The sequence below is a fragment of the Accipiter gentilis genome, chromosome Z, assembly GCF_929443795.1.
Source record: "Accipiter gentilis chromosome Z, bAccGen1.1, whole genome shotgun sequence".
In the NCBI taxonomy this organism is placed as follows: domain Eukaryota; kingdom Metazoa; phylum Chordata; class Aves; order Accipitriformes; family Accipitridae; genus Astur; species Astur gentilis.
In genome coordinates this window covers 18664697-18691924 of record NC_064919.1, presented here as the reverse complement: position 1 = coordinate 18691924, position 27228 = coordinate 18664697, and the positions used below count along the sequence as shown (strand labels likewise).

At 40.0% G+C, this 27228-nt stretch overlaps 2 protein-coding genes across 7 annotated transcripts; one reads left to right on the top strand and one right to left on the bottom strand.

Annotated features, from left to right (window-relative positions):
• Positions 1-13194, top strand: LOC126035724 (general transcription factor IIH subunit 2). Of its 2 annotated transcripts, XM_049794573.1 has the most exons (15): positions 1-310; positions 405-482; positions 1201-1237; positions 1878-1964; positions 2825-2875; positions 3340-3394; positions 4222-4327; positions 5328-5418; positions 5584-5671; positions 6221-6328; positions 7506-7569; positions 8436-8539; positions 11886-11988; positions 12290-12329; positions 12750-13194. In XM_049794573.1, exons 1-15 carry the CDS (start codon positions 255-257, stop codon positions 12867-12869), a joined length of 1188 nt encoding a protein of 395 aa, XP_049650530.1. In that variant the 5' UTR covers positions 1-254; the 3' UTR covers positions 12870-13194. The 2 variants fall into 2 exon arrangements, with proteins under 2 accessions (XP_049650530.1, XP_049650531.1); XM_049794574.1 differs by lacking the exon at positions 12290-12329.
• Positions 13195-15209: 2015 nt separating this feature from the next.
• Positions 15210-25610, bottom strand: SMN2 (survival of motor neuron 2, centromeric). Of its 5 annotated transcripts, none has more exons than XM_049794578.1 (9): positions 25534-25610; positions 25370-25441; positions 25158-25283; positions 24665-24865; positions 24128-24271; positions 23034-23105; positions 22396-22503; positions 21389-21474; positions 15210-18740 (listed from the first exon to the last, which is right to left on the bottom strand). In XM_049794578.1, the coding sequence occupies exons 1-8, from the start codon at positions 25570-25572 to the stop codon at positions 21418-21420; spliced, it is 819 nt and encodes a 272-aa protein (XP_049650535.1). In that variant the 5' UTR covers positions 25573-25610; the 3' UTR covers positions 15210-18740; positions 21389-21417. The 5 variants fall into 5 exon arrangements, with proteins under 5 accessions (XP_049650535.1, XP_049650533.1, XP_049650532.1 ...); XM_049794576.1 differs by lacking the exon at positions 15210-18740 and adding an exon at positions 20108-21280; XM_049794575.1 differs by lacking the exon at positions 15210-18740 and adding an exon at positions 20108-20680.
• Between the last annotated feature and the right edge of the window lie 1618 nt (positions 25611-27228).

Sequence of the window (27228 nt, the reverse complement as noted above, 5' to 3'; positions counted from 1 at the left end):
TCCGGGTGGGCGCGGTGGGGCGGCTAGGCCGAGCGGCAGGCGCGGGCTCGGTTCCCCTCAGCTCTGCCAGTCGCCGGCCGCCCGCCTGCCTGGCGCCGGTCCCGCCCGGCAGCCCCTTCACCCGCCGTGTGGCAGTGTAACGGGGCTTCCCTTCAGGCGGGAGTTGCGCCTCGCCGGCCGGGGCCGGCGGCTTTGGGTGTAGCGAGGAGCGCGGCCGTCGCTGCCCGCCGCAGCGGCAGAGCCAAGCCGCGGAGATGGATGACGAACCCGAACGGACCAAGCGCTGGGAGGGAGGCTACGAAAGGACATGGTAGGCTTTCGCTTTCCCTTTCCCTCCTCACCTTCTCCTTGGTGAAAGACGAGGAAAACCTCCCTTCGGCTCAGTAACAGTCTGTTTTGCGTAGGGAGGTTCTTAAAGAAGATGAATCCGGATCGCTGAAAGCGACCATCGACGACATTCTTTTCAAGGCGAAGAGGAAAAGGTACTGTGCGTGAGACCACAAGCCTCCACGTAATACTGCTTGGGTCAGTTATAAGGGCTTAATCATTCTGAGACTGGGTCCTCCAGGTTGAGCAAGCGTGTCGGCACACCTGCAGTATATTTTTGTGTCCTTACCTCTTCAGAGCTCCAGATGCGTGCTTCTTGCCTACTACTTACTAATTGTGCCAGAAAAATAGTAAAATTTGTTTTTACCTTTAATCCCAAGACTGAATGTATACAGGCATGAGAGCCTAGATGTAGGCTAGCTGAAGAGGCGAGGTCTTGATCTGATGACACAGTGCACAATTGCACTGTAATTGCAATTCGCACTGCTTAGAGAAAAATCCTTCAACGCTTTTTTAATATAGAAGTCGTGCTTCAAGCTGGGTTTTGGTATCATGGCGCCAGATTTGTATTTCCAGGTGTCAGAAAAATTGCTAGATAAAATCTACATTTGTTTTATTTCAGAGTACGTTAAAATATTCAAATTTGGATAAAATTTTAAAGTTCCATTGAACCCGGTAGTAAGAAATAGTTTTTGTTTGTTTTCTGTGAGGCATGAAATCTGTTTGTCATTAAATTGTCTTTTTTTCAGTGTAAATAAGTGTCTGTGGTTTGTTACTGCTTCATATTTGCTGGTACTGGACTTGTTCCAGACTTCTGCTTTAGGAACCATTCATTCATTTACATCTTACTTAAATCCTTTTGTGTTTTATTAGACTCTATGAACACCATGGACAAGTTCGACTTGGAATGGTATGTTAATGTCTTAACCCTTGTCTGTCTTGAGTCCTCTACTTGAGTCCTCTACTTGAATGGAGGTGGTATGCCTAATCTGAAATACGGTTTGGGTGACCCAATGTGCCTGAGACCAAAGCTTACATTTTCCACCAAACTTTTTTATTTTTTTTTAAAAAAAATCCTTTGTTTATTGCCAGTGTGGGATGTCAAGCATGAGTATTCAGTGGTGGAGGTTTGGCATGTTTGCTGTATCGGGGTGTATTTTGCTACAGCAGTCAGATCACACACACTTGCATTGTCAATTTTTCTTCATGTGAAAAATGGGCATAATTTAAATGAGTAGTAAATGACAACATTACTTTATACAACGCTGAGTTCTTCAGGTGAAGAGGCGAAGGTGCAAACTATGTGTATTTTGTAGCTTATGAGCAGAAAGGAACAGTGTGCATTTTTCAAGATAGTCTTTTTTTTTCATTTTGAAGGAGAAGTGGAAAAAATGCATTACTTTTTCAGTTGCTGTTGATTGCATAGCTCAGTATGCTGAATTTTCTCTGTTTGAGAGAGGAAGTAGCTGCTTTTTTAAGTAAATGGAATAATGAACCGTTCATTTAAATACTTGTTCTGTGAGTGATTATCACTTATGGTGAAAATGCAGATGCGTCACCTTTATGTGGTTGTTGATGGATCAAGAACTATGGACGACCAAGATTTAAAACCGAACAGACTTACTTGCACTTTGAAGGTATTTCTGCACTCAGAAGTTTTCTCTTAGTAATCCACTGTTTCTCTGTAAACCAGTTCCATTTTGCTTTTAAAAGAATGGCAGTCTCCTGTGACTAGATTACATGTATAGCCTCATCTCTCCTCTTATCCCTACTTTTTTTTCCCTTGTTCCTGTTGCTACTCTGTAATTTTCCTGGGTTTTAAAAAGTAAAATCTGCATGACATTAGTTTGCCTTGCACGAGTACTTCTGTAGAGTAAAAACATTTTCTAAGGATGTACTATGGAAAGACACAGTATGAAAAGTATGTGGAAATTAAGCTGAAGTGTTGCCCATAAGGGGTGAAAGAAAAACAAACATGCTTTTATTGCACATCTAGAATTATTTTTTTTTCTTACAGTTGTGTTTTGATGAATTTGGGTTTGAATGGATGCTAGACAGGGGTTGAATTGGATTGCTGCTTCAGACTGTGGAGGACCTGAACTGTACATCTTCTACTATATGGTCTTCTTTAATAACACTAAGCATTGAAATCCGGGGGTTTGATAATTTTGTATAGATTGATGCTTTTAGTATATTTAGTATTGCAAACTTTGATTTGAACCAATAGTAATCCAGAACTTCACCATATATGAAGTGAATAAAATAAGTGGTGGCTAGTTCCTGAAATTTACATTGCATTGGTAACATGGGAGGAAGGAGAAGGATGGAAGGGGTAGGGTGAAAGGAGAATGGAAAGGAAGGGCTCATTCCCCCTTTTTTTCCCCCAACTTTTTTTATCTTCTTTAAACGATACTGGATGTTTTGCAAGTACCACCTGCTTAATGCATGTGAAATAAAACTGTATGTAGTTTTTAACTGTCTTAACTTTTCTTTATAGTTATTGGAATATTTTGTTGAAGAGTACTTCGACCAAAATCCTATTAGTCAGGTATGTAGAACCATGCAAGAAACAAGTAACCGAAAACAATTTTAAAAGTTAGTTGTAACATTATCTAATAAACTGGTTTCAACTGATGTTTTCCTTCCCATCCCTTCCTCATCAGTTTGGTGAAATTCTTGTTTGTGCCTGAACTAATGAAAATAAGAACCCATCTATTCCCTTTTTCCGAAACATAAATTCAAACACAGAAGACTAATTATATTGTTTTCAGGCATTTAGAATTTTAGAAGATTTCTTCTTGTACCTCATGGCAAAACTACGGGAAATACAGGAATGTATGTTAACTGATGCATAGTGATTGTGCTCCTGTTGTTACACTTAAAAGAAAACTTGTATAGTTAAGTAATTCTGATCCCTAAAGAAGTGTTAGGCAAAATATAGCAAAAATGTGTATCAACTTATTTTAAAACTTGCAAAGAAAAGTTTTGGCTTTTTTTTTTTTTTTTTTCCAGATTGGCTTAATTGTAACCAAGAGTAAAAGAGCTGAAAAAATGACAGAACTTTCAGGTAGGGAGGTAGTGTATTTTTTTTTAAATTGGAAGTCTTTTTATCTCTTGTGTTGATGTTACAAGTTCTACCTGGATGACACTGCTGAAAGTGAAGTAGCGTTAACGTAGCATTTTTAGTTTAAAAGAGAAGTTACTGCAAGTTATCTAAAACCAGTCTTTACTTTGATCTGTTTTGATCTAGAATTGCTATTGCATGCTTGTTCATGATCAAGTCTTATCCAGATCACACCTAAAATATGTTTTGTTTCCCCTATAGTTAATTTCTCACCCTCTTTGTTAATTTTGTATTTTTACAACATCTGTGCCCTCTGTGAGATCTGATCTGATGTTAAGAAGCAAGGTTTCTTTGGTTCCTGCCTTCTGTCACTAGCAATCTGTGTGGCTTCAGAGATGAAATCTTAATTTTTTCTTTTTTATTCACCTGTAAAACTGGAGCAACTTTATTGAGGAATTTGAGGATCAATCAGTCCTTGAACAGTACTTTGAGGATAATGGAGGAAATTAAACTCTGTTTCTGCTGAAACACTTTGTGAGATACTTCACAGTCATGTTAAGTGCTTAAGGATATGCAACAGTTATTTTACTCTTTTTGACTTCTTAAAGTTTCTAACAATTGAGTGCCTGTAGGGTAAATGTCTTTCTGTTAATATATTGTTTTATTGTTTTCTACATTCTGATCAAGAGGTCAGTTTCTAAGGAGAAGCATAGAGTTACAAGTTACAGTTTGAAAGTGGTTGTTGTACAAGTATGCTTCTTTAAATATATAGTTTAAATATTTCAATTCTCTTGTTTTTTTCAGGTGAATTGTTTTTTTTTCATTTACAGGCAACTCAAAGAAGCACGTAACTGCTCTGAAGAAAGCAGTGGATATGAACTGCAGTGGAGAGCCATCTCTATATAACTCCTTAAATTTGGCCATGCAGACTTTAAAGTTAGTATATATATGGAGGGTTTTTTCCTTTGTTTTCCATAATCAGTATAATGCTGATTGTTAATTTTTGGAGGGGCAGAGACAGTATTTTTTACAAGCAGCATCTTGCATAGTCCTGACCTGAGTCTTTAAAAGGCAGCTTTATGTCTTCTTACAATACAAACTGTTAAGAAGTTAAAACATGCTAGCAGTGCAAAAGTTAATTTGCTAACACAAGACGCTTCTATTTAGAGGTGTGCTGCTTATAAAAAGCAACAATATTTTAAAGTAGGTGATTTTATGTCATGTATGCATATAGTGATGAAAGACCGTGCAATTATTTTTACTAGAGGGCTAAGGTATGAGAGAGGCCAGAGTTAGGGGTTAATAATGATAAGAGAACAGGAAAAGAAACGGCACTGAATCACAATAATCTGGTGGGAGCTTTGGCATTCCTTAGAAAGGTAAATTTTCAGGTAGGACAGATTTAAAAAAAACTCTTGCTGTGTGAAGTATTGAGATGGGATAAACATTTGTGGAAGACTTTTAACAAATAATTGTAGCTAGGAACACTTGACAGAACAAAGCTAGTAGTCAATGTCATAAAATTATTTGAATGACTAATTGGAAGAGAGTTTTCCATTAAGAACTAAAAGACAGTAGTTAAAAGTAATGGATTTAAACCTATAAACTGATTAGATTTTTATTTTAAGAAGTCAGGAAGACTTACTGCAGTGTTGCTAGTTTGAAGGTGAATTTTGCCTGGGGATAACTTAAGCATTAGAGCAAACAATCAGATCACAACTACAGAATCAAATACTGTATTTTAGATACTGGAAAGGTTTGGCTTTTGGAAGGTGAAATTCTGGTGTGCTAAGAAGGATCTTGCCACAGTCATTTATAATTTGTAGGGGACTTCATATCATATTGTCTTCTGACTTCAGTATGTTGAAGTCCTTGGAAACTTCAGCATACAAGTAGCTTAGTGTACAGAAGTAAATTAACTATATACTTTCTTTAGGCATGTGCCAGGACATACAAGCAGAGAGGTTTTGATAGTCTTCAGCAGTCTGACGACATGTGATCCAGCCAACATCTATGATCTAATTAAGGTACAGAAGTGAAGTTTGACTACTGCATTGAACATCCAAGCTATTAGACTAAAACCAGACAGTTGCAGTGTCATCACTAATTATTTTTCATTTAAAACTTTGAACACGTTTACTGTTTTCTGTTCTGCGTATGAATTTGAGTATGCTTTCTTTTTCCATTTGAAGTGCTTAAAAGCAGTTAAGATCAGAGTATCTATCATCGGCTTAAGTGCTGAAGTTCGAGTTTGTACAGTACTTGCCCGAGAAACTGGTGGTATGTATCTGAAGTTCAGTAGTTATACTACTAATACAAGTTTAAAATTAAAATTAAGTAACTAATTTTGTCATATATGCATCAATGCATTTTGACATTTAAGGATAATATATTCTGTTGTGCTGGCAGAAAATTTAAGGGTTTCCCAAATCTACAAAATACACAGTATTTAGTGAAATTATTATGAACTGGTAGCTGCATCTCTAGAGAGAAGAAAAACTTATTTTTTAAAACCTAGTGTTCCATGTAAAAAGCTATATGATGTAGAACTTAATTGTAACACGTTAATATCAGTTACAACAGTGGTAACTCTTACAATATCATTACTATAGTGTAATGTTGGATAAAAAGCTATGGGCCTTCATATCTAATTAAACGTTCTGGTGTTACTAATTTTAAAACTTGTCATCTTCAGTAGCATTAACTGGACTGTTTTTTAGGAACAGGATTGGCTATATTTTTTTTACTTAAGTTGTTTTCTGTCATTTGGAGAATATGTTTGTGGTCTTATCTGCTCATAATCATAAGGCATTTCTTTCTTCATGACAGGAACATACCACGTTATATTAGATGAAAGTCATTATAAGGAACTGCTGATGTATCATGTTAGTCCTCCACCTGCCAGTTCAAGCTCTGAGTGCTCCCTTATTCGAATGGGTAGGATATGGTTTTGTTAAAGTCCTGGTACGAGATTTGTGAATCTTGTCTTTTTCTTTCTTTGCATTTTCTGTGTTAGAGACATTGCACAATTACGTTTTTTTATTTTAACTTTTACTTTGCTAAAGAGATATAAATTTTCCTGATGCTGTTCCTGGAAAATAATCAGCTTTTAAATAAACTTAAGAATTAAAACAAATAAGATAAATTACTACTCAACTGCAGTTGGAAATAATAAAGTGGAATCATATTGCTTGTACATTAATAGGTATAAATGTAATACTTAGAAATTAAGGATAAAAAACTATTTTGTTTCTCCCTCTGTTTTTTTCCCTGCAGAAGGCAACTATTATAAGCTGAATTGACTGTAAGAGCCATCTGTTTGGCCATGTAGTACATGTTTGTTAGGAGCAATGTTGTGGTGTTCTTTCAACAGATGGATTAGGTACCTTTTCTTCTCCTGATGTACGTACTTCTCAATAAATTTAAAGCCTGGAGTTAAACCAGAATAGGAACTCTAATGCCATGAATTAGAGCATTGATTTCTCACTTTCATCCACTCGTTTTCACAGATAAGAATGTATGTATTTTTGTGTGCAGATTTAAATACTGAAGAGATTCACTTCTTATAGGTAAAGCCTGAGTAGCAGTTGGAAAAATTAACTGCCCACTTGGCATGTAAAAAATAAGTGGTAGAAAGAATGGTATCTGTTACAGCCTCTGTAATGTGCTATAGTCTCATCTGTAATCTACTGCACTTGGAAGGTGAATATGTTTCATGTGCATATAAAAATATTTTCCCCTTAATTAGAAAGCATTGTTCAAGTGAACATTCATGTAGATCTCCTGCTTTCCTACCATTGCACACATCGTTTTCTTTTTAGCTATTCTGCAAAAAGGGGGTTCCAGTGAGCTTCAGTTAATGTGAGGTCTATGAAAAGATTTTTTTCACTTGGGGGAAATACAATAAGGGATTTGTTGGTTGATGTAGGTAGAGACCTCCAGGAAGAATTTGATACCTAGTAAGAGTGTATTACTTCTCCTGTAATAACAAACAAACAAAAAACGAGATAGACCTTAATCTTTAGAATAATCTTTGAACTTCTCCACTGAAGTAAGAAACTGAAAGATTACTTGCGTGTTTAAAATTTGTAATATGGGATGTTTTTATCTTCAGGTTTTCCTCAGCATACTATTGCTTCTTTATCTGATCAAGATGCAAAGCCATCCTTTAGTATGGCGTAAGTAGAGTTGATTAGAATTCAGTGAGCTGATTAGAACTCAATAATAATTAATCATATTTAGAAAATCTGCTTCCCAGTGAAAATACTGCAAAATAACATGAAAAAAAATAGTGAGTATGTCTTGTGACTTCTCAGTAGAAATTTGTTTCCATCCAGTATGTGACGTCTGTTAAATATGCTTTTTAAAATTTACATTTAAAATTTTTTGTACGTAGTAAATGGCTTTTAGTTGTGTTCTGCAGTAATTAGAACACAAGGGTGGTATAAGGTATTAAAGTACTTACTACCAATTTTACTTGCGTTTCTTGATTCAAGTATTGTTATCACTGTAAAGATAATGATGAGGATGATGGGTGTTATCTGGAATAAAGTATTTTTTATCTGTTTACTAATGTGGCTTTAAAAGGAAGTTTAAAATAGAGCCTGATTTGATTAGGGTACCAGAGCTCTTCTCAATGAAGGGAAGCATAGTTTTCAGCAATGATAAGGCAGTCTGAATTTTCAGAAGGAAATGGTGTCAGCTGTTTGAAAGAAGAGGTATTGACATGCATCTTAAAGTCAATACAGAATATTTGTGAGTGTGTAAGTAGAAATACTAATGCTGTTATCTTTCATAACTATTTTTTAAAGATATGGGGTCCTTTTGTGGGAAAATTTGGTCTTTGTTCTGTTTCTGTGGGAAAATGTGGTTACTGATATCTCACCCTATCAGTTGCTTTCTGACACTTCTATACATGTGGAACTGTTGCATGGAAGCTACTGAAAATTTTAAACCTATTTATTGTGAGAATTACGTAGTATTTATAGTTATGTAGTAGTATGGTGTTATCTGTTCGGTATTAAATTGTCTCTCTTTGCTCTAGGCAATTGGAAAACAACAGTGAGCCGGGTCTTACACTGGGGGGGTATTTCTGTCCCCAGTGCAGAGCCAAATACTGTGAACTTCCTGTGGAATGCAAAATCTGTGGTGAGTAGCAAGAAAAGGTGAGCAGATGAATTATGAGTTAGTGGTAAGAGAGTGAAGGGGTAGAAAAATTCAACTACACTTAGGAATTAAAAGCCAGCTCTGCTTTAAGAAGCCTGCATTCCTGTGTCCTGGGATGTCAGCTTCATACAAGGGACTTTCAGGACTATACATGTAACAGTAAAGCTGTTATCATATTCCCCAGTCTAAGGTTGTAAATGAAAAGCCCTAAAGCAAAGGGGGGAAGAAGGGTGATTCACATATGAATGATGATAATTTCCTCAAGAATGTTGATTTAACAGACACACCAGTGTTTCAGACTCCTTAGTGCCAGGCCATGAAGATAAAGAGTGCTATTGAATAAAAGGACAGAAGTACCCCCTCAGCTATGGGAGTATGTAGATGAAAGGTTTTAAAGTTGAACTCAAGGGCAGGCTGCACAGTGACACATGAAAGGCTATTAAGTCATAAATGGAAGCCCTTCAGTCTTGCAAATGTTAATGGACTGTGCAACCAATGGTACCTCTCTCCCACACCCCTTTAATGAGGACACGAGGGAGGATTAGCATTTTTTATAGTATTAATATTGTGTGAGTGACAGCTGTCCTGCTCTTGGCTTCTACAGGCATAGGACTAAAATGTGATGGGTGTTATCAAGATGCTTGTATTTGGCAAGAGGATGAAGTAATTCTAGTTTTGGATCACCTTGTCCTAGTTTCATGTCAAGGTTTTCACATCAGCTTGAGTCTCATTTCAGCAAATTAATAATGTAACTGGAGAAATGCTATATATCAGCAACAGGTTCTCTGCAGCTGCAGCGGCCAGCAGAACAAGAGCTTGGAGGTTTACATGGAATGTGAGTGAGCACTGAAGAAGTTTGTGCCAGCCTGTTCCCCAGCTAACCTCTTGTCATGGTTTAACCCCAGCTGGCAAATAAGCCTAACACAGTTGCTCCCTCACTGCCCCCCAGTGGGGTGAGGGAGTGTCATCGATGAGTGTTTTTAGATCATTTAAAGAATCTGTGAAAGTGCGACTTTAATAGAGTTGGATGGCAAGGTTCACTCTGTTGCTTACCACATGGGAGAAACATACAAAGAAAATTGAGTTAGAATCGATTTTCCATTATTTGCACAGAGATCAGAGGTGCAAAACGCTCCCGTTGAGTCACAAGGTTCAGAGTGGACCCCCTTGCTTTCTAAACTTAGAGAGGAGTCTTGGTGTGGCTGGATCCAGACTTAGTCTCAGACTTGGTTGGTGCTTTACGTCTTAAAGACTATATGTGCACAATCAAACCTTCATATGACTTGGTTAGGATTTCGAAGTTTAGCATGCTGTTGATCACCAGTCTGTCCAGGCAACTGGTGTTAGTTGACTCCGAAGTTCCAGCCCTTGATTTCCTGAAACAGACTCTCAGGCATGAAGTCTTATAAAAATAAATAATTTAATAGAGTGGTACAGCAGCAGGATCAGCTCCAGCTGGGTGCTTCCAGGGAGGGACAGATGGAAGGAAGGGGAGAAGGAGATGAAGGAAGAACCTAAACAAAGAGATTGCTTATAGATTATTCACCCACCCCTCACACACTCTTCACACTTGCTTCACACATCTTCCATGCACCCTTTGATCCAGTAATGATTCTGGCCTGACACCTTCTGACTCATTGGATTCCTTCACTGTCTCCAGACAGGCCTTTAGTTATCTTGTGGAGCTGCAAGTGCTCTTGATGGTTGTAGCCTTGAAGCCTCCTTGTCTCCTGATTTACGCTGTGGCCCGTTTTGACTAATTAGGTACATGTTCAGTAAATCTAAGTGGAAGTTTACAGCTTGCAGCCTAAGGCTTCAGCAAATCTAGCTGCTCATGCTAACTATGTAAAGCTAAGCGAACGGCATACTAAATCACACAACGTTGTAACTCTAAGTAATTAATTCTATTTAAAAACCTACTTATTTAAGCTAAATGACTGGTGTTTCTTAATATTGAGAGGCATCCCTGCTCAAGGGGAGAGTTGCCTGGTGTGCAGTCCAGTTGCCATCCAGGGAGAATTCAAATTGGGCTCATCCAACAATCTGTCATTGGTAAAAGATCTCTTTGCTGGAGATCACCCCCATGCTGCCTTGCAGGGGTAGCTCAGAGAAGGCTTGCTTAGGCTGTCATATTTATGGGATAAAGCGGTTGAGTCATAGTCAAATTGCATACAATGGGAGAGGTATGCATGAGACTCCTTGTACCCACAACTTTCACTCTGCTCTTTTGTGGGTTTCCTAGAGGAGTTCTTGGCCCAGCTACAGCTCAGGCCTTTACCCCCTTTGGAGCTTGTACCAAACTGCTGCTGGTTTGGTTAAGGGGGGGTTGAGTGCATCTGTCACAGGGACAATTGGAAGGGTAAAAGTGTGAAAATTTAGCAGGTTGAGATACAGACAGGTAAAGCAAAAGCCATGTGCACAAGCCGAGCAAAGTAAGGAATTCATGCACTACTTCCCATCAGCAGCCATCTCCAGGAAAGCAGGGCTCCATCATGCTTAACAGTTACTTGGGAAGACATAAGCCATCACTCTGAATGTCCCCACTTCCATCTTCTTCCCCCAGCTTTTATTGTTGAGCATGACATCATATGGTATAGGATATCCCTGTGGCCAGTTTGGGTCAGCTGTCCCAGCTGTGTCCCTTCCCAACTTCTTGTGGCCCCGCAACTTACCTACTCACTGGTGGGGTGGGCTGAGAAGCATAAAAGGTCTTAACTCTGTGTAAGCACTCCTCAGCAATAACTAAAAACAACCCTGTATTATCAACACTGCTGTCAGCCCAAATCCAAAACAGCCCCGTACAAGCTACTATGAAGAAAATTATCCCAACCAAAACCAGCAGACCTATGTTAGCTGAAACAGGGCTGTGGTCTGGCTTTGGCAGTATTATAGCAGGCTGCAGTAGAGTTTTGTAGTTGGGCACCATTTTAACTGGTAATGTGAAACAGCAGAACTGTCATTGCCAGAGAGGAGTTGTGTATTTAGATTTAATTGGAAGACTCTTCTATGGTTGCATTTTTTTTAAAGTCATGAGGATGAAAAACTTGCTAAATTTAAAACTGCATTATAATTGTACTTCTAAAGACTGAGTTAAACCTTTTGATTAGAAATTCAGGTGATTTGCTTGTTCTTTATATTTGAATTTAATTCTGCAAAGGATGACAGGTTTGGATTATGGAAGCTAACAAATAATGTTGGTTTTTAATTCTTAAAAGCCCAGATCCACTGAGTAATTAAAAAATCTTTTTTCCTTTTTGCTTTGTTTAATACGGAAAAGCTTTTCAGTAAGTTTTCTCTTGTAATAATTTTGAGGTCTCTTTATTCGCAGGTCTTACGTTAGTGTCTGCACCTCACCTGGCTCGATCTTACCATCACTTGTTTCCTTTGGATGCCTTTCAGGAAGTTCCCCTGGCAGAATATCAGGGGGAACGGTATGCAAATCATATTTGTGATAATGTGTGTACTTGTGGACCGTGTAATTCTTTTGTCACAAAAGTAAGAATAGCTGGCAGCAGCTTCTTTGCTGCTGGAGACACTGCTGAATGTTTGGGCATTTGGGGGCACCTCTGGCAATAAGAAATACTTGTGGTTCCCATTAACAGTTACTATGTGTGTTCAGTTGAATAGCTGAAAAAATTGCCATAAATTGTTTCTGTGTATGAGATTTTTTTAAACACCGTTTTACACAATCTTGACTGTTTTTTCAGTTAAAATACATGATTTTGCTTTTAGGTATTGTCAAGGCTGCCAGGGAGAAATGAAAGATCAAAGTGTAAGTATGTTGAACTGCATTGGAATTTGCATTGAGGGGTGTTAGAAGTAGAGATGATCCTTTGGTATAATCTTCTAAAGACCAGAATAATATTTGTGGAAGTTTATCTCATGGTTAACTAGAGTTGTCTGTTAGTCATGCCTTTTAGACTGCAAAGTCTGTAAAAGTGCAGGAAGGGATTTCCTAGAGAGTTGCATAAATAAGTTTCCACTCTTAGCCATTTGAAAGCATCTACAGTGACTTGAGCTCGGCCCTTTGGACATACTTGCTGTTAGAAACTTCAATTCAGTTGGGTTTCTGTGATGTTAGCAATATAGTCTCTTTACGCTGTCTTGATGACACAACTGTTGCCCTACTGTAGTGCTATGATGGTGATCATTTTTTTCTAATTTGACTTATTTTCCTATCTCTTCCACACAGGTTTTCATATGTAAAGTGTGTCAGAATGCATTTTGTGTGGAATGCGATTTGTTTGTTCATGATTCTCTGCACTGCTGTCCTGGCTGTATTCACGAGCACCCTGCTCCCATACCTGTATGAAGTAATCTCTTCTTAGAAATTGTCATATCTACGTCATTCTTGCATAAATCTATTTTGTTTATTCAGCCATAGCTTTTGCTGAGGCATCTCAAAACAAGAAAGATGTAGATGATTACAGAAGGATGAACACTGGCTTTGGAGCAAACTTTAATTTTTACCTAATGTATTAATGATTTTGTTTACTGTTCATATATTCTTGAATTACCTGTATCTGATTTATTTTCTTTGTTCTTGTCAGAAAAGCTCTGGCTTTTTCTGAATGTTATTGTGAGTAACATGTATATTTGTAAATGTGAAAGTGATAAAACTGGTTTGTATGATAATGTGATGATTCATCTTTGTTTCATTTTTTTGTTCAAAAAACAAGCCCTGAAAATATATTTTATATATCAATTGCTATTAGCTCTTGGTTTTCATGGATGGTGGAGTTCTATAGATCAAAATATTTTTTGGTAAGAATTTAACAAAAGATGTTTTTGAGCAGTTAGTTGGGGGACATTTCAAATATTAATTCAAAGTATTTGGGCTATTCACCTTGGCCTTCAGTAAGGCAACTCAAATACAGCCCTTAGAAATTATACAAACTGTTGTTTGATGGTGATAGTATTGAAGACAGTGGTGCTGTTTTGGTTTTGAGGGTAGAATGAATTGCCAGAACTGCAAGCCATCTTCTGTCCTTGGCTAAACCCCCCAGAGCAACACACAATAAGGTGGAGGGAGAAGGGGAAGCACGTGACCTTACCTGAACATTGAAGAATGAAAACTGACACAAGTGAAAGACACTCTTTGCCATTTTACAGTGTCTCTTCAAAGTGTGATTGCAGTTTGAACTTGTGAGAATGTAACATGCTACACCTCAGTAAGAGGAGGTTGTGGTGGTGCAGTGTTGAAAGCAGTACGTCACATCTGGTCTTCTGAAGTCCTCTTAATGACATTTGTGATACATCCAGAATAACTCAGACACTGATGCATCTGACTTAATTTTTAAAATTGTGAGTTTTGTTGTCAGATTAGGAACAGCAATAATCTAACCTAATCACTGAATCTTAAAAGTGCAAACAAACAAAAAAAGCAAACTCCCATCTTAAGTTAGTTCCCTGTTTTTCACGCTTACCACATACAAACAATACATGCTACTTTTCAGTTTTCACAGATAGTTTTAATTTCAAGTCCTTTAAATATGAAAATTCTCAATTGTTAACATAGCTCCTTCTGTGCTTTTTCTACTACTTATGCCTGCAGGCTGGCTAGAATGCAGTAATTCTACTCTGTTGTCAGAAAAGTTACTGTTTCGGCATCTGTGTTTCATTTTGTGCAGGGTCAAACAATGCCTATAAACCCTTTGTGCTATCAGGTGATTGCAGTGCCTGTTACTGAAAGGGTATCCTAAAAATTAGCAGAAAAAGGACATATTCATGGGGTTTGATGTGGTCTAGTAGGCTATTCCAAGCCAAAGGAATGCCCTAAGCCGCTGTCTTTTAGATATTCTGATACTGGTGACAAAATCTTGATACGATGTTTTCCAATAATATTTTCATCTTTACAATCAGCATTTCCTAATGGAAAAAAAGATTTTGTCAAAACACTTTAAATCTTTTCTAGCTTTTTCTCTTTTTTAGATACCAAAATAATATACTTGGAAGTAGAGGCTGTGTAGAAGTTGTGGCCATATACTCCATTATCTGCATGTGGTCTGAGTAATAATTTGGCTTGTACTTTTCCACCCTTCTCATTGGATAGGAAGAGCAGTTCAAAATAGGTCCTGAAAAATCGGTATCGAGGCAACATTTCTCTGATGTGTAAAGAATTTCAGCTGTGGCCTTCCTATTTAAAGCAGTATGGAGGAAATGCTTCCTTCATCTGTACTCTTTGTGATTCACTGGATCTCAGGTTTCCTTTGCTTGTGGGAAGCTACAACCTGCTTAATTCTTGTTACTGTATTTTCTTACTTATGGATCTGCCACAAGATTAGTCAGTCAGTGAGGTTATTAGCAGGCCTGTGAGAAATTCTGCTTCCTGAAGATGTTGCATAATATGATTTGGATATAAAGTGTTGAGGGAAGAGATTAAAAGACAAAAACATCCTGTGGTGGGTGCCACAACTATAGTAAGAAGTTTGAGGCTGAAAGGCACAGTGAGACTAGAGAGACATGTCGAGTGAAGGGGATTTCAGAAAGGTGAGTGCCTTTGCTTTCCTTCTACATTATACTTTCCTTGCAGGAATAAAAGTTATGATCTGTATTAACGGTCGTAACTAATTTCCAAGACTGGAAGTGCTGAAAATACATTAATTAAAATATGAGTAAAAGAAATGTCTGAGTTTAGTTTGGCATGAGAACCACAACTCCTGAACAACTTAGATGGCATCCTGGTCGGTCTCATGCAATGTGAGGAACAGTTTTAATTCTAGATTCTAATGTAGCTAATGGATGAAAAAATGCCATATAGTACTAACTCTGAAGCATTACTGGATTGTGCTGACTCCTGGCTGAAGGAATGAGAGTAGATTAATTTTTTTTTTTTAAATGTCATCAAATTTGAATGAGAATCACGTTTCCATATTTAGGAAAAATAAATATGGTGCCCATAGTGCAATTCATGAAAGTAATTTTTCCAATATATGATAGAACTTGAAGACTTATACAACTTTTGTACAGTTTTTGCTGTGGCATTTGAAAGCACTTAAATTGTTGAGCACATATTTTCCTATGAGATGGGAATGTGATTCTTATAGCCAGTGAAAAAGTAAAAACAACAGGCTGGAGATTATGGATTTAGAATCACTTTCTTAAGCATGAATTTGGTAAATGTAAATATCTTAAGATCCCTCAATTATGTGAGAAAACAAAGCAAAGATCTTTGGAGGTGGGGGGAGCAGAAATTGACTATAGGGAGCTGAACTGTAGACATGTTTGCTGTGTTCTGAACCATCACGTAGTAAAGTATTTCCTATGGTTGTCTTACCACAGTACTAGTAACAACAAAAAGTGACTAATTCTACAAGATAAGCTATATTTGAGAAGACTAGTGTAAATACCAGACATTTAATAATACCACTTTATTGGAGAGAAGTATTGGTGGTACGAGTTTGGCAATAAATTTCATTGCCAAATTAATTTCATTTTGTGATGATGAGATCCCAGTTCATTTTCATGAAGGATTATGCAATTCCTGCTAGTCACTACTTATACTGAAAACACTTGAAATTTAAAAATACTGCAATAAAACAATTGCTTGCTTTGATTTTTCTTTTCTATTTCTCACTTATAATTCCCATCTTCCATTTGGCATTGCATGTTTTGCCACCTGTTTTTTTTCTTAATTTAAGGAGAAATTCAAAATGTGTTAGCAACATTCAGTCATGGCTTTGAGATGGAAGAATTGAGATGATAGAGGCATGTTGATTTACTGAGGCCATTCTAGGTTTTAAGCTACAAGATGAAGCTTTTAGGATTTGCCAATCACCTGTGTCATCCTGCTCAAATCTCACCTACCTATGTCTCTTCTCTGCCTCCATTTTGGTTGCAAAGGCTTCAGGATACTTGACAAGGGCAGTGGTCAATCAGAGTTCGCAGAAGTCTCAATTTGGCAAGTTAGATTTAATAATACACCTGGTTATACCAACTCTACCTTATTTCTTATTAAGGTGAAATCAAATATTTATAACCTGTAGAAACCATGTTATTAAGGTAAAGAGGTGATGACTGAATGTATATTGGCTTTGTGTGGCAAGGTTTTGGTAGTTGCGGGGGGTACAGGGGTGGCTTCTGTGAGAAGCTGCTGGAAGCTTCCCCTGTGTCTGACAGAGCCAATGCCAGCCAGACCTGCCGCTGGCCAAGGCTGAGCCCATCGGTGATAGCAGCAGCACCTCTGTGATAACAGAAGGAAAAAAAGTTGCTGTGACAGACAGAAACAGCAGCCAGAGAGAGGAGTGAGAACCTGTAAGAGAAACAGCCCTGCAGACCCCCAGGTCAGTGCAGAAGGAGGGGAGGAGATGCTCCAGGCACCGGAGCAGAGATTCCCCTGCAGCCCGTGGTGAAGACCCTGGTGAGGCAGGCTGTCCCCCTGCAGCCCAGGGAGGTCCACGGTGGAGCAGATCTCCACCTACAGCCCGGGGAGGACCCCATGCTGGAGCAGGTGGGTTCCTGAAGGAGGCTGTGACTCCATGGGAAGCCTGTGCTGAAATAGGCTCCTGGCAGGACGTGTGGACTCATGGAGACAGAAGCCCACACTGGAGCAGGTTTTCTGGCAGGACTTGTGACCATGTGGGGGACCCACACTGGAGCAGCGTGCTCCTGAAGGACTGCAGCCCGTGGGAAGGACCCATGCTGGAGCAGTTCGTGAAGGATTGTCTCCTGTGGCAGGGACCCCACGCTGGAGCAGGGGAAGAGTGTGATGAGTCCTGCCCCTGAGGACGATGAAGTGGCAGAAATAATGTGCAATGAACGGACTCTAAACCCCATTCCCTGTCCCCCTGTGCCACTGCGGGGGTTAGGTAGAGAATCTGTGAGTGAAGTTGTGCCTGGGAAGAAGGGAGGGGTGGAGGGAAGGTGTTCTGAGATTTGGTTTTATTTCTCATTACCCTGCTCTTGTTGATTGGTAATAAATTGAGTTAATTTTCCCCAAGTTGAATCTGTTTTGCCCGTGACAGTAATTGGTTGAGTGATCTCTCCTGTCCTTATCTTGCTCAACCCATGAGCCCTTTGTTAGATTTTCTTTCCCCTTGTCCAGCTGAGGATGGGGAGTGATAGAACAGCTTTGTTGGGCACCTGGCGTTCAGCCAGGGCCAACCTGCCACAAGGTTGTACCTAAGTGATATCTTCCAAAGAAAAATGTAAAATTCTGCTTAAAGCCTACTTAAAATAAATTCTATTCTGTTGTTTTGCTTGCAATGAAATCAGTTACATGAATCCCTTATGAAATAAACATCATAAAACACTTTGTGGTCAGGACTGCAATAAAAATAATATTGGATGCTAGATTTCACTAGTGTAAAAAACTGATAAAGGCCACTTTTATTATGTAATGCCAGATACTAACATAGGACTAGCTGGTTGAGGCAGATGGCAGTTGTGCCTCTAGCAATTGTCATGTTTTCAGGCGGGATAGAGTTAATTTTCTTCTTACTAGCTTGTACAGTTACTGCAACATTAAACACAGGCTCTCCTGGCAGGCTAGCCACTGACGGCACCATGCCTTCAAAGAGCCACTTTCTTTTCTGACCAATTCCGAAGCTTTAGATACTAACGAGGGAGTGTTCTTGGTTCATTATTTCCAGTGCTTTTACGTGTACATAAAGATCTCTCATGCCTCCATCAGAAAAGATAGAAGAGCCCTGCCTGGCTGGGTCTTTTGCACCACAGCAACTTCTGTCATGGTACCACAACTGGTATTTCCCATGGACCTTCATCTGTAATCCTGAACTGCACAGGACAGGGTGGGCCGAATAGGGAGAAGTACAGAAGAGGATAAAACTCCTGTGACACCTTCTAATCCATTACAAAGTCTGGCTTGGTCCTCAAATGGTCGTATACTGACAAGTCTCGCTGCCTGTGGCAGATGAACTCCTGCTGTGACCACCTTTCCCCCTCTGCTCCATCTCTTACAGACAGTTGCTACTGAAGACCTTCTGCAAGGTGTGAGGGAAGTGATGAGGAACTCTATTTTTGTTAAATCTCTTCTTCCTCTTCACTAACAACCTCCTTCAGGTCCTGAGGCCCCTGCTCTGCTCTCTCTTTTACATAGGCTGCCTTGATCTGTTCCAGCTCGCACAGCTCTGCCTCTAGCTCTTCTCGGTGCATTGACCGCCGGTTCCTCAGCACTTTCATGGGGAAGGGGTTTAAGTCATTGAAGGCGATGTTCATCGGCTTCCTGCGATGGAAAAGACAGGTCTGGTGAACCAATTTACTGGCTGTAACAGGTGGTAACAGATACACCAAGTGCATCCTGGCATAGGCAAAGAGTAGAGCCTCCAATTTCAGCGCTCGGAGCTCAAAAGTCACCAAGCAGCAGAGTCTTCAAGGAATCACAGGCAATTCCTTCTCACACAAACACGAACACAAGCAACGCTTAAACAGCCTTACACCACACCACCTTTTAAGGTACCGGTGGCAGGAGATGGTGGATCAGATGCTAATTCTGATCACCCCTGGGGCAGTGTCCTGGTTTCAACTGGGGTAGAGTTAATTTTCTTCCTAGTAATGGGTAGTGTGTTTTGGATTTAGTGAGAATAATGTTGATAATACACTGATGTTCTAGCTATTGCGAAGTAGTAGGTGATCCTACGTTGAGGGGTTTTCAGTTTCCCATGCTCTGCCAGCAAGCAGGAGTACAAGAAGCTGGGACGGAGTCTAGCCAGGACAGCAGACCTGAACTAGCCAAAGGGATATTCCATACCATAAGATGTCATGTCCAGTATATAAACTGGGGGGAGTTGACCAGGAGGGGTGGATCACTGCTCAGGCATTAGTCAGCAGGTAGTAAGCAATTGCAATTGCCTTTTCTTGTTTTCAGTTTTGGTTTTTTTTGTATTTCTTGTCATTACTGTTATTGTTACTATTACTGTATTTTTGTATTATATTTTGTATTTTGTACTAAATTTTATTTTACCTTAGTTATTAAATTGTTCTTATCATAACGCGTAGGTTGTACTTTTTTTCCAATTCTCTCCCCCATGCCAGTGGCGGGTGGGAAGTGAGTGAGTGGCTGCATGGCTGGGGTTAAATCACAACAGCAATGCACAGCTGCTGAACTGCTGGTTTATAAGCTTTGCATCACTGCAAGCAATCTTAATTTACTGCAGCTAGACAATTAAGCAGAAGCTTCAACATGGCTTAGGGAAGTTAAGATTATGTGTTTCTCTTTTTGCTCAAATTACTTGTGGGAAAACTGATTTTCTGACACTTACCCACAGCAGGAAAAGGACCTGAATGCAGCAAAGTTCAGGCCTGTATTTGGCTAGTTTCCATGAAAAGCAAACCACTGGTATTAACTAAATTAGTCTAGTTTTGTGGCTGCAGCCTCTACTCTACAAGAGTTAAGATTGTAAGGCCTGAATCTAAGTCCAGACTTACCATTAACTTTCCACGGTCTGCTTTTTCTAATTTGCTTTTAGTAATGGTACTCAGAAAAAGGCCACGCAGCAAAACTTTCTGGTGTATTTCAGCAATTCATCCAACAGACAGATGGCTTCAGAAGCTAAAAATAAAAAACACCGCCACACAAACCACTCCCCTAAATTCAAAGTTTGAAGAGTAGAACTTTATTAACAAGCATCTGAAACAAAAAATGAGCCCTTCTCAATCCAGCTGTCATATTCAGGATTCTAATCAGACACATAAGATACCTCTTACAATATGATGGTATACCGTATTCCAGGCCATTGCCACCAGTGGCCACTGTGACATACACTGCTGCTATAGCTGCCTCCCAAAAGAGTATACTGTAATTGCTAGTTCTGGTGTTGTCATTCAGATAAAAAGTCTGAGGGATACAAGAGGTGTTTAAATGAGACACCCCTGTTATGTGGGGTTAAAAGACTTAAATTTATCATGTGGTAAAAAATAAATGTTTCAGGGAAGTACAAAATATTTTATTGCTGCAGTGCTTTCTAAATACATTTGACTACAGGTCTTCAAGAAATAGCTCATTTCAATGCACACATAATAACTAGTCTGAAGTTACTTGTTATCAGAGGCAGCTCAATGTTAAGAAAATGTTACGATTAATTGTCTTGATACAGTTCTGATCTTCACCACAACCATTAGTGCATAAGTGATATACACCTCTCAGTGGGAAAGATTTGTACCTGGCTTTAAAAAAGAAGCAAAAATTAGTATACAAGAGCTTTTTGGTTTTGAACAAACAAGAATTACTCAACTGCACAGAAATTACATGTTGTCACAGAAAAACAAGTCCCCAAGAGAATATAGTTTTGTTCTATAAGGAACTGAACAATATACTGGAGAATTCTAAACAAAGGATTTCAAATAAAAGCACAAGCGCTGAAGTAATGAGAACAGAACTGCTCAACAACATCAAACTGTTGATCTTGTCCTGAAAACAAAGTTTCAGGACACATCCTGCTATTCCATCTGTATAACAAAGCAATTGCTTCTGAAGATGGGTACATAGATGAAAAAACTGCAATTCACTTAACAAACTTTTATTTTCAAAATAGTCCATAAACAAACAAGGTAACTCTAAATAACTCCAAGTAAGCTGTGCTGTTAATCCTGATGCAGAGAGATGCTGTAGTTAAACCTCTCATCAGAGCAATAAAATACTTTCCTTCATTCTAGCCAAAAAAAATACTTTTCCACAGCTGCTAAGGAAAGAAGGGATTAATACTGGCAGAAGTGGTCTTTGTAGGGAGCCGTAAGAGCGGATGGAAGTCATGAAGCTCACTGTTTCTGCACAGAATTCAAAACTTATTGAGAGTTTGTCAAACGAACTGTAGTCCCAAACAAATTTGTCAAGTGACATTTTATCTTCATTTAGCACAAAATTACAATACTTACAATCCTTCAAAACAATGATGGATATTCAGTTATTTTGCATTCATTTCTCTCTCCAGTGCTGCTTCCATTCGACTTTGTTTTAAACCCTACAGGATACAATTTAGTAAAATCTTGTTTTCACCAACATAGAAATAAAAGCTTTAGTCGCAGAACAAAAATATTTTTTGACAATTTTTTCTTAGTCCTTTACAAATCAAGAATAGCTTTTAACTCTTTGGGGAAATCAGAATGGGTTGTTTAAAAAGGACAAAAGCCAAACTACATGTCTTCTTTATAATCAATGGCTCTACAGAGTAACTTCAAATATATATTTCTTGTTCAATTAAAAGTAAGTTAAAGCAATCCACGCTTAAATATAATCTGACGCAAGAAATTCCAAAACTACTCTTTTGAAGATACCCTATGGCACCACATCTCTCCTTTCCAACTTCTCCAATGCAAAGAGTTTAATTCCTCCTGTAATTTTATTTCTTTGTAAGTGTACAAAGGAAAATAGAAATCAATACTTCATGTCACATTTTTTCACAACTATGCTGACACAGCATAGCTGTCCTGCTGGACCTTCACAATCACCTGAAACAATTACTGATGAATAGTCTCTGCAAAAATGCCAAATCTGATCCTAAATGTGACACTACCACTTATACTCCAAAAAAATTACATGTAAGACTACTGAATAATAAACATATTCAGATTTACTCCACCTGTCTATGACTACAGAACTGGTTGTTTCAGAATGGCTATAAAACACTGGCTATAAAAGTACGTAATGGAACCCCTCCAGTGGAACAAAGAACTAAAACAACATCGACTATACATATGGGCTGGTTCACGTGATTCCTGTTCAAGGGCAAGAATACTTACACAATACAAAATACCCCTAAATTTAGCTACCATAAATTAGAATAAGAGATCAAAAAAGCAGTCCTCCCTAACTTCTTGCTGAAAACACCAGCAGCAGCACAAAAGCAAAATTACAGACACTTCAAGACAAAAGTGGCACGTACCAGGTAATACCCAGTGTGATAACCACTCATGTACCAGGCTATCAACATGCTTCCCAATGCTTCATCATCCTCAGAGTCTGGCCTCATAGGTGGTGGAGGAGGAATCAACTAAGAAATCACAAAGGAAATGTCTGTGTTTCAATAGGGTTTAACCCAGGTTAGAAAGCAACTAATTCTAAAAGATCAAAATATAAACCTGAAAAATAGGAACTTATCCTCAATACAATCTCTGAAAAGGAGTCAATTAAGATGATATTTTCTGAAAACATGTAATTTCCAAATCCTGGGAGAAAGAGAATTCCTGTAGCTTGACTGTACACAAAAATTTTATTAGGGGAAAATATTTATCTGCATCAGTGAAATGCTGTTAATCAAATGTAAGGTGTAGCTTCTTCAAGTAATTTTTTTCTTGATATTCTTATGAACAGCTTCACTGTCACAAAAATGAGTGCAGACCAGACATTATGTATCAGATTCTTGTAATATTTGTAACTGAATGTGTTATCAAATACCTGGAAAATACAGAGTCTAACACAGAAATGTGTGCTAAAAACACAGGTGGTGAGCACATTCAGTTAGAAAACTTGAGATCACCAATACTGATCTCTTGACAATTTCTTCCTCATTCTATCACTTACCGGTGGTCCTGCTGGGAAGGGCGGGGGCCAGAATGGTAAAAACAATGGAGGTGCCCTGAATTTTGATCCAGGCTACATTGAAAAAATCGAATAGTGCAAATTAAAATCCTGATGCCTGAAATTTCTTTTTATTTAAGAGATTTACTTGAAGCAATTCACATACCTTAAACTAAAGACAACACATCCCAGAAATTCAATGAAACTGCAATAACAACACACATTAGCTATCTCTGTGGAGCATTCCATGACTGGAAATGTAAACTTGGACTACACGAGTCACTGAGGTAAACAGGGCTGAAACAGGGTTCTAGTTAAGACAACCACTTTATATTTTTTTTTCTAAATAGAAGTCAGTGGTTGCACTCTCAGATGAAGAAACGTATCTAACATTGCCCACAGGCACACAGATAATTTCTCTGCTCCTGTGTGGCTCAGCTGTGTGCTGCCTAAATTCCATTATGATTGTGAATGTCTTTAAAAGAGTCGAGATACAAACCTATTGATATAAAAGAAAAAAAGATAAAAGAAAACCTTATAAAGAAATCTTGCACAAACCATAATATTTAGGAAACGTAATGCTGCGTTCAACTGCAATATTATTCAGACTCCTACACAATAGGAAAACTGAAGAGTATATCAATACCCCAGCCCTCAATATTCAATAGAAAAGCTACAGCTGAGAGCTTCCATGACATCTGGACATCACTTTTGCTGCCTCCAATGCCCTGTGTAGTGAAACTTATCAATTGGCTAGAAAAAGTGAAATCTTAAAACATCAACACTGGTATCATTAACAGCACTATCACAGTCCAGGGAACAACATCTTTTAGTTACAAGGCAATTGCAAAGCGAGTGTTAGCTAAGGAGAAGGCTTTCCTCACTAGACAGCAACATTGCAAAAGGGCTACATTGTGGCCAGATTATTACAAAATGACATACCAACGGGTTCTAATATAGGTATCTGGATACCCATCCTCGAAATGCTGTTATTTGGTTTCCTGACAGTAACAAACTCTGAGACAACAGGATGCTATTTATAATAATACCAGGCTTAACAGTGGTATATGAATTATTCCAGATAAGGCTGAGCTTACCCTTCCTAGGCCTGGGGCTGCCGGTGGTGCAGGAAAATGTAGGTTTTGAGGGGAGAATCTTGCTTTCGTGCAATTGTTTTTGTCCTGAGGTGACTGGGAAGATTTTTCACTTTCATCTGTTGAATATGGAGTCTCGTTATCATTCTGGAAGACCAAGAGCATTTTTGTGAGATGCACCGAACAGGAGTTTGCAGCAATTTTGGTGTGAAAAAGGTTGGAAAGCCCCACCCACATCCTCCTTTCTCTCTAGCCCTCCCACTCCTCCTCAGGAAAGATCTTAAAACCCCATGATCTTATCGGGTCACTGTTTTAGCTATGTTATCTTTCACTCATTCATTTCTTGTTGTCCCCTTCCTTTCTTCCATGCTGAGTTCAAGAAGTAATGGGATGCTTTCATTCCCTCCATCACCTTGTGTCCATTCACAGTGGAATGGGGTATCGATTCTCACTCTGAATACAGTGGTACAAGAAATACTGAAAAAGTTGATTTTCCCACTTTCTTTTTCCTTTTCAGAAGAACGAAAAAGTGTCCCTCACCTCCCCAGAATCCCCCATCCCATTTACTGTTTCATCGCTGGCTAGGGGAAGTAGATCAGACAGGTTCTGCTCCTCTTGATTTCCGTATCCCATGTAAGTAACAACGCATGTGCCTCTCTTCTGGTTGACGGAGGCAATAGTTGCTGGGTACACATTACCGTCCTCAGACCAAACAGCACTACAACCATCACCAACTTTCCACTGCAACAGAAGCAAGAGAGGCAAATAAATACCTACACCAATGACTGGACAGAAAGATGCCTTTTTCTAAACTACTTTTTGTCCCAACCACGAGAAAGATGACTCCCACCCAGAAAGCTTTTCCTCTGTATTTAGTGAAGTTGGTCAATGTAACCTATAAATAAGGTCTACAACATTATGATCCCCCCACCCCAGAATGTTACGCTCAAGGCAATGAAAAAGCTACTTTAGAGTACCACAGAGAAGTACAACATGCAGTACGAGCATCACTAGCATCTGCAGACGAGGTGACCTGTTTCAAAGGCACTGCGTTGCTCTTCTTCCTGTTTCTGTTCTTTTTATTGTTTTTTCTCTTCATCCTCAGGCGCTGCTCCGGTTTGTCCGAGGTCTCCGAACACTCTCCATTCTTCAAAGCGTTCTTCGGGAAAAGAAAGGAGGAAAACAATAAACGGCAACCCAGCGGCCTCAGCCCAGGGTCCAGCTACGCCCGGGCCGCCCCCTTACCTTGAAGGAGGCCACCGCCTTGTCGTACGCCTTGATGAGGGCCGTGTCGTCCCACGCGTCCGAGTCGTCGCTCTGCGAAGGCGACACACCGCTTTACCGCCGCTCCAAAGCCCCGCCCCCGCTCCCCCCGCCTCGCCCCGGCCCCGGCCCCGGCGGGCGCCCACCTCCCCGGTCCCACGCCGGAACAGCACCCGGTCCGCCATGGCCTGCCCCGGCCCCGCGTGGCCACCTCCTGCGCACGCGCCGCGCCGCCACTTCCGCCGCGCCAAAGCCCCGCCCCCCGGCGCGTCAGCGCTGACGGCCCCGCCCTGCCGGCTACCGCAGCCGCCGCCAGCCCGGCCGGCAGGCCAGGCGGAACGCTCGCCCAGCGCCCGGTCCCGCTGTCGGCGAGGCCGCGTCCTCCCAAGGCCCTGCCGGCGCTTCGAGCGAGTGCCCCCCGCGCCCCCCTCGAAAAGCCCGGCCGGCTCGAGAGCAGGAGCCCAGACCGAGCCAGCCACCGGCAAGCAGAAAGGTCGGCTCGGTCCCGCGCCAGCCGCAGGTATTGGATGGCCAGAACCAGCTGCCTCTCCCTTCAGACTCCCCTCGAGCCGTGCCAGGGGCCTGCTAATAAATAATAAATGCACGCGGATCCGATACGGCCGAGGCCAGCAAAGGCTTCAAAGTGCTCTCCTTCCGCAGATTCGAAACGCGTTCTACCTCAGCCAGCACGCTCAAGCATGCCTGTAAAGCGAGCGCCATGTTCTCTCACACCGAGTTTTATTCTTGAGGCTAGTTTAAGCGGCGATTTCAAGATCTACTTACATCTGCAGCTCAGCGACTTCAAGCCTGCAGCTCCTCTCACGTTAGTCGTAGGTTCACAGTCAGTTACGTATGCTGGTCAAGTCTGCAACTCCATAGGCATCTTCTTCTATAGCGCAGGCTCACCACTGCATATTGTATTGCCTACAATATGCGTTTCTTATACTATAAATCTTACTTGTATTATTATACTCACATACTCATATTGCATTCTGCACATTCTTTGGGTTCTTGGTAACTGTGTGGATTGTCTGGCTCATAGTTCACAAACGAGCTGCACCATGTCTAGCGCACACAGGCGACTCATGGGGGGCTACAAAAGCAACCCAGCCTTGGAGTGCCTTGAGGCCCTGTCTCTGTGCAGAGATGATTAACCGGGAACTGTGTAGACAGCTTAGCCCTGGGTTGTCTGATAAACCGTAAACTAAACAGGGAGGTGGCTGTACCACTCAAAGAACCAAAACCTGAACTGAGCCTTGAAATCCCTTAACAAATAGTATGCCCTTAGTCTCAATCCAACCACTATTCAGTCACCCTGAGGAAGCAAGGTAAAAAAAAAAACCAAAACCTGGAGGGTTTCAGCTTCAGTTTCAAATGACAACCTTGTGTGTTCAAACAATCACAGACCAACAAAGGAAAGATAAACTCCACTCAGATATACCTAATCCATCTATGCATATATCATAATCCACTCAGACATAGTCATACACACCATTCCACAAGTCAGGGGATAATCTAAGATTGAGTTTGGAAATGGGGGAGTCACTTCAACTATACAGTTGGCTTGTGAAGGAAACCCTTCCCCGCCTTGATCAGTTTGCCAGTCGAGGTAGCTTCCCTGGGATTGACAGCCCTTACCTGGAGGTGTAAGTGAATATTGTTTATGCTTTAAGTTTATAAACGCATGTGTGCTTGTGGTTGTAATAGTGTACTACGCTTGCCTTAAAAAACTGCAATAGTGCATTCCTCCACTGTATCTGTAAAACCTGCAATAGTGGCATGTTAAGTCTGTAAGTGAAGTTCAAATACATCATCTGCTTGAACCTTGCAGTTAAGTCTGT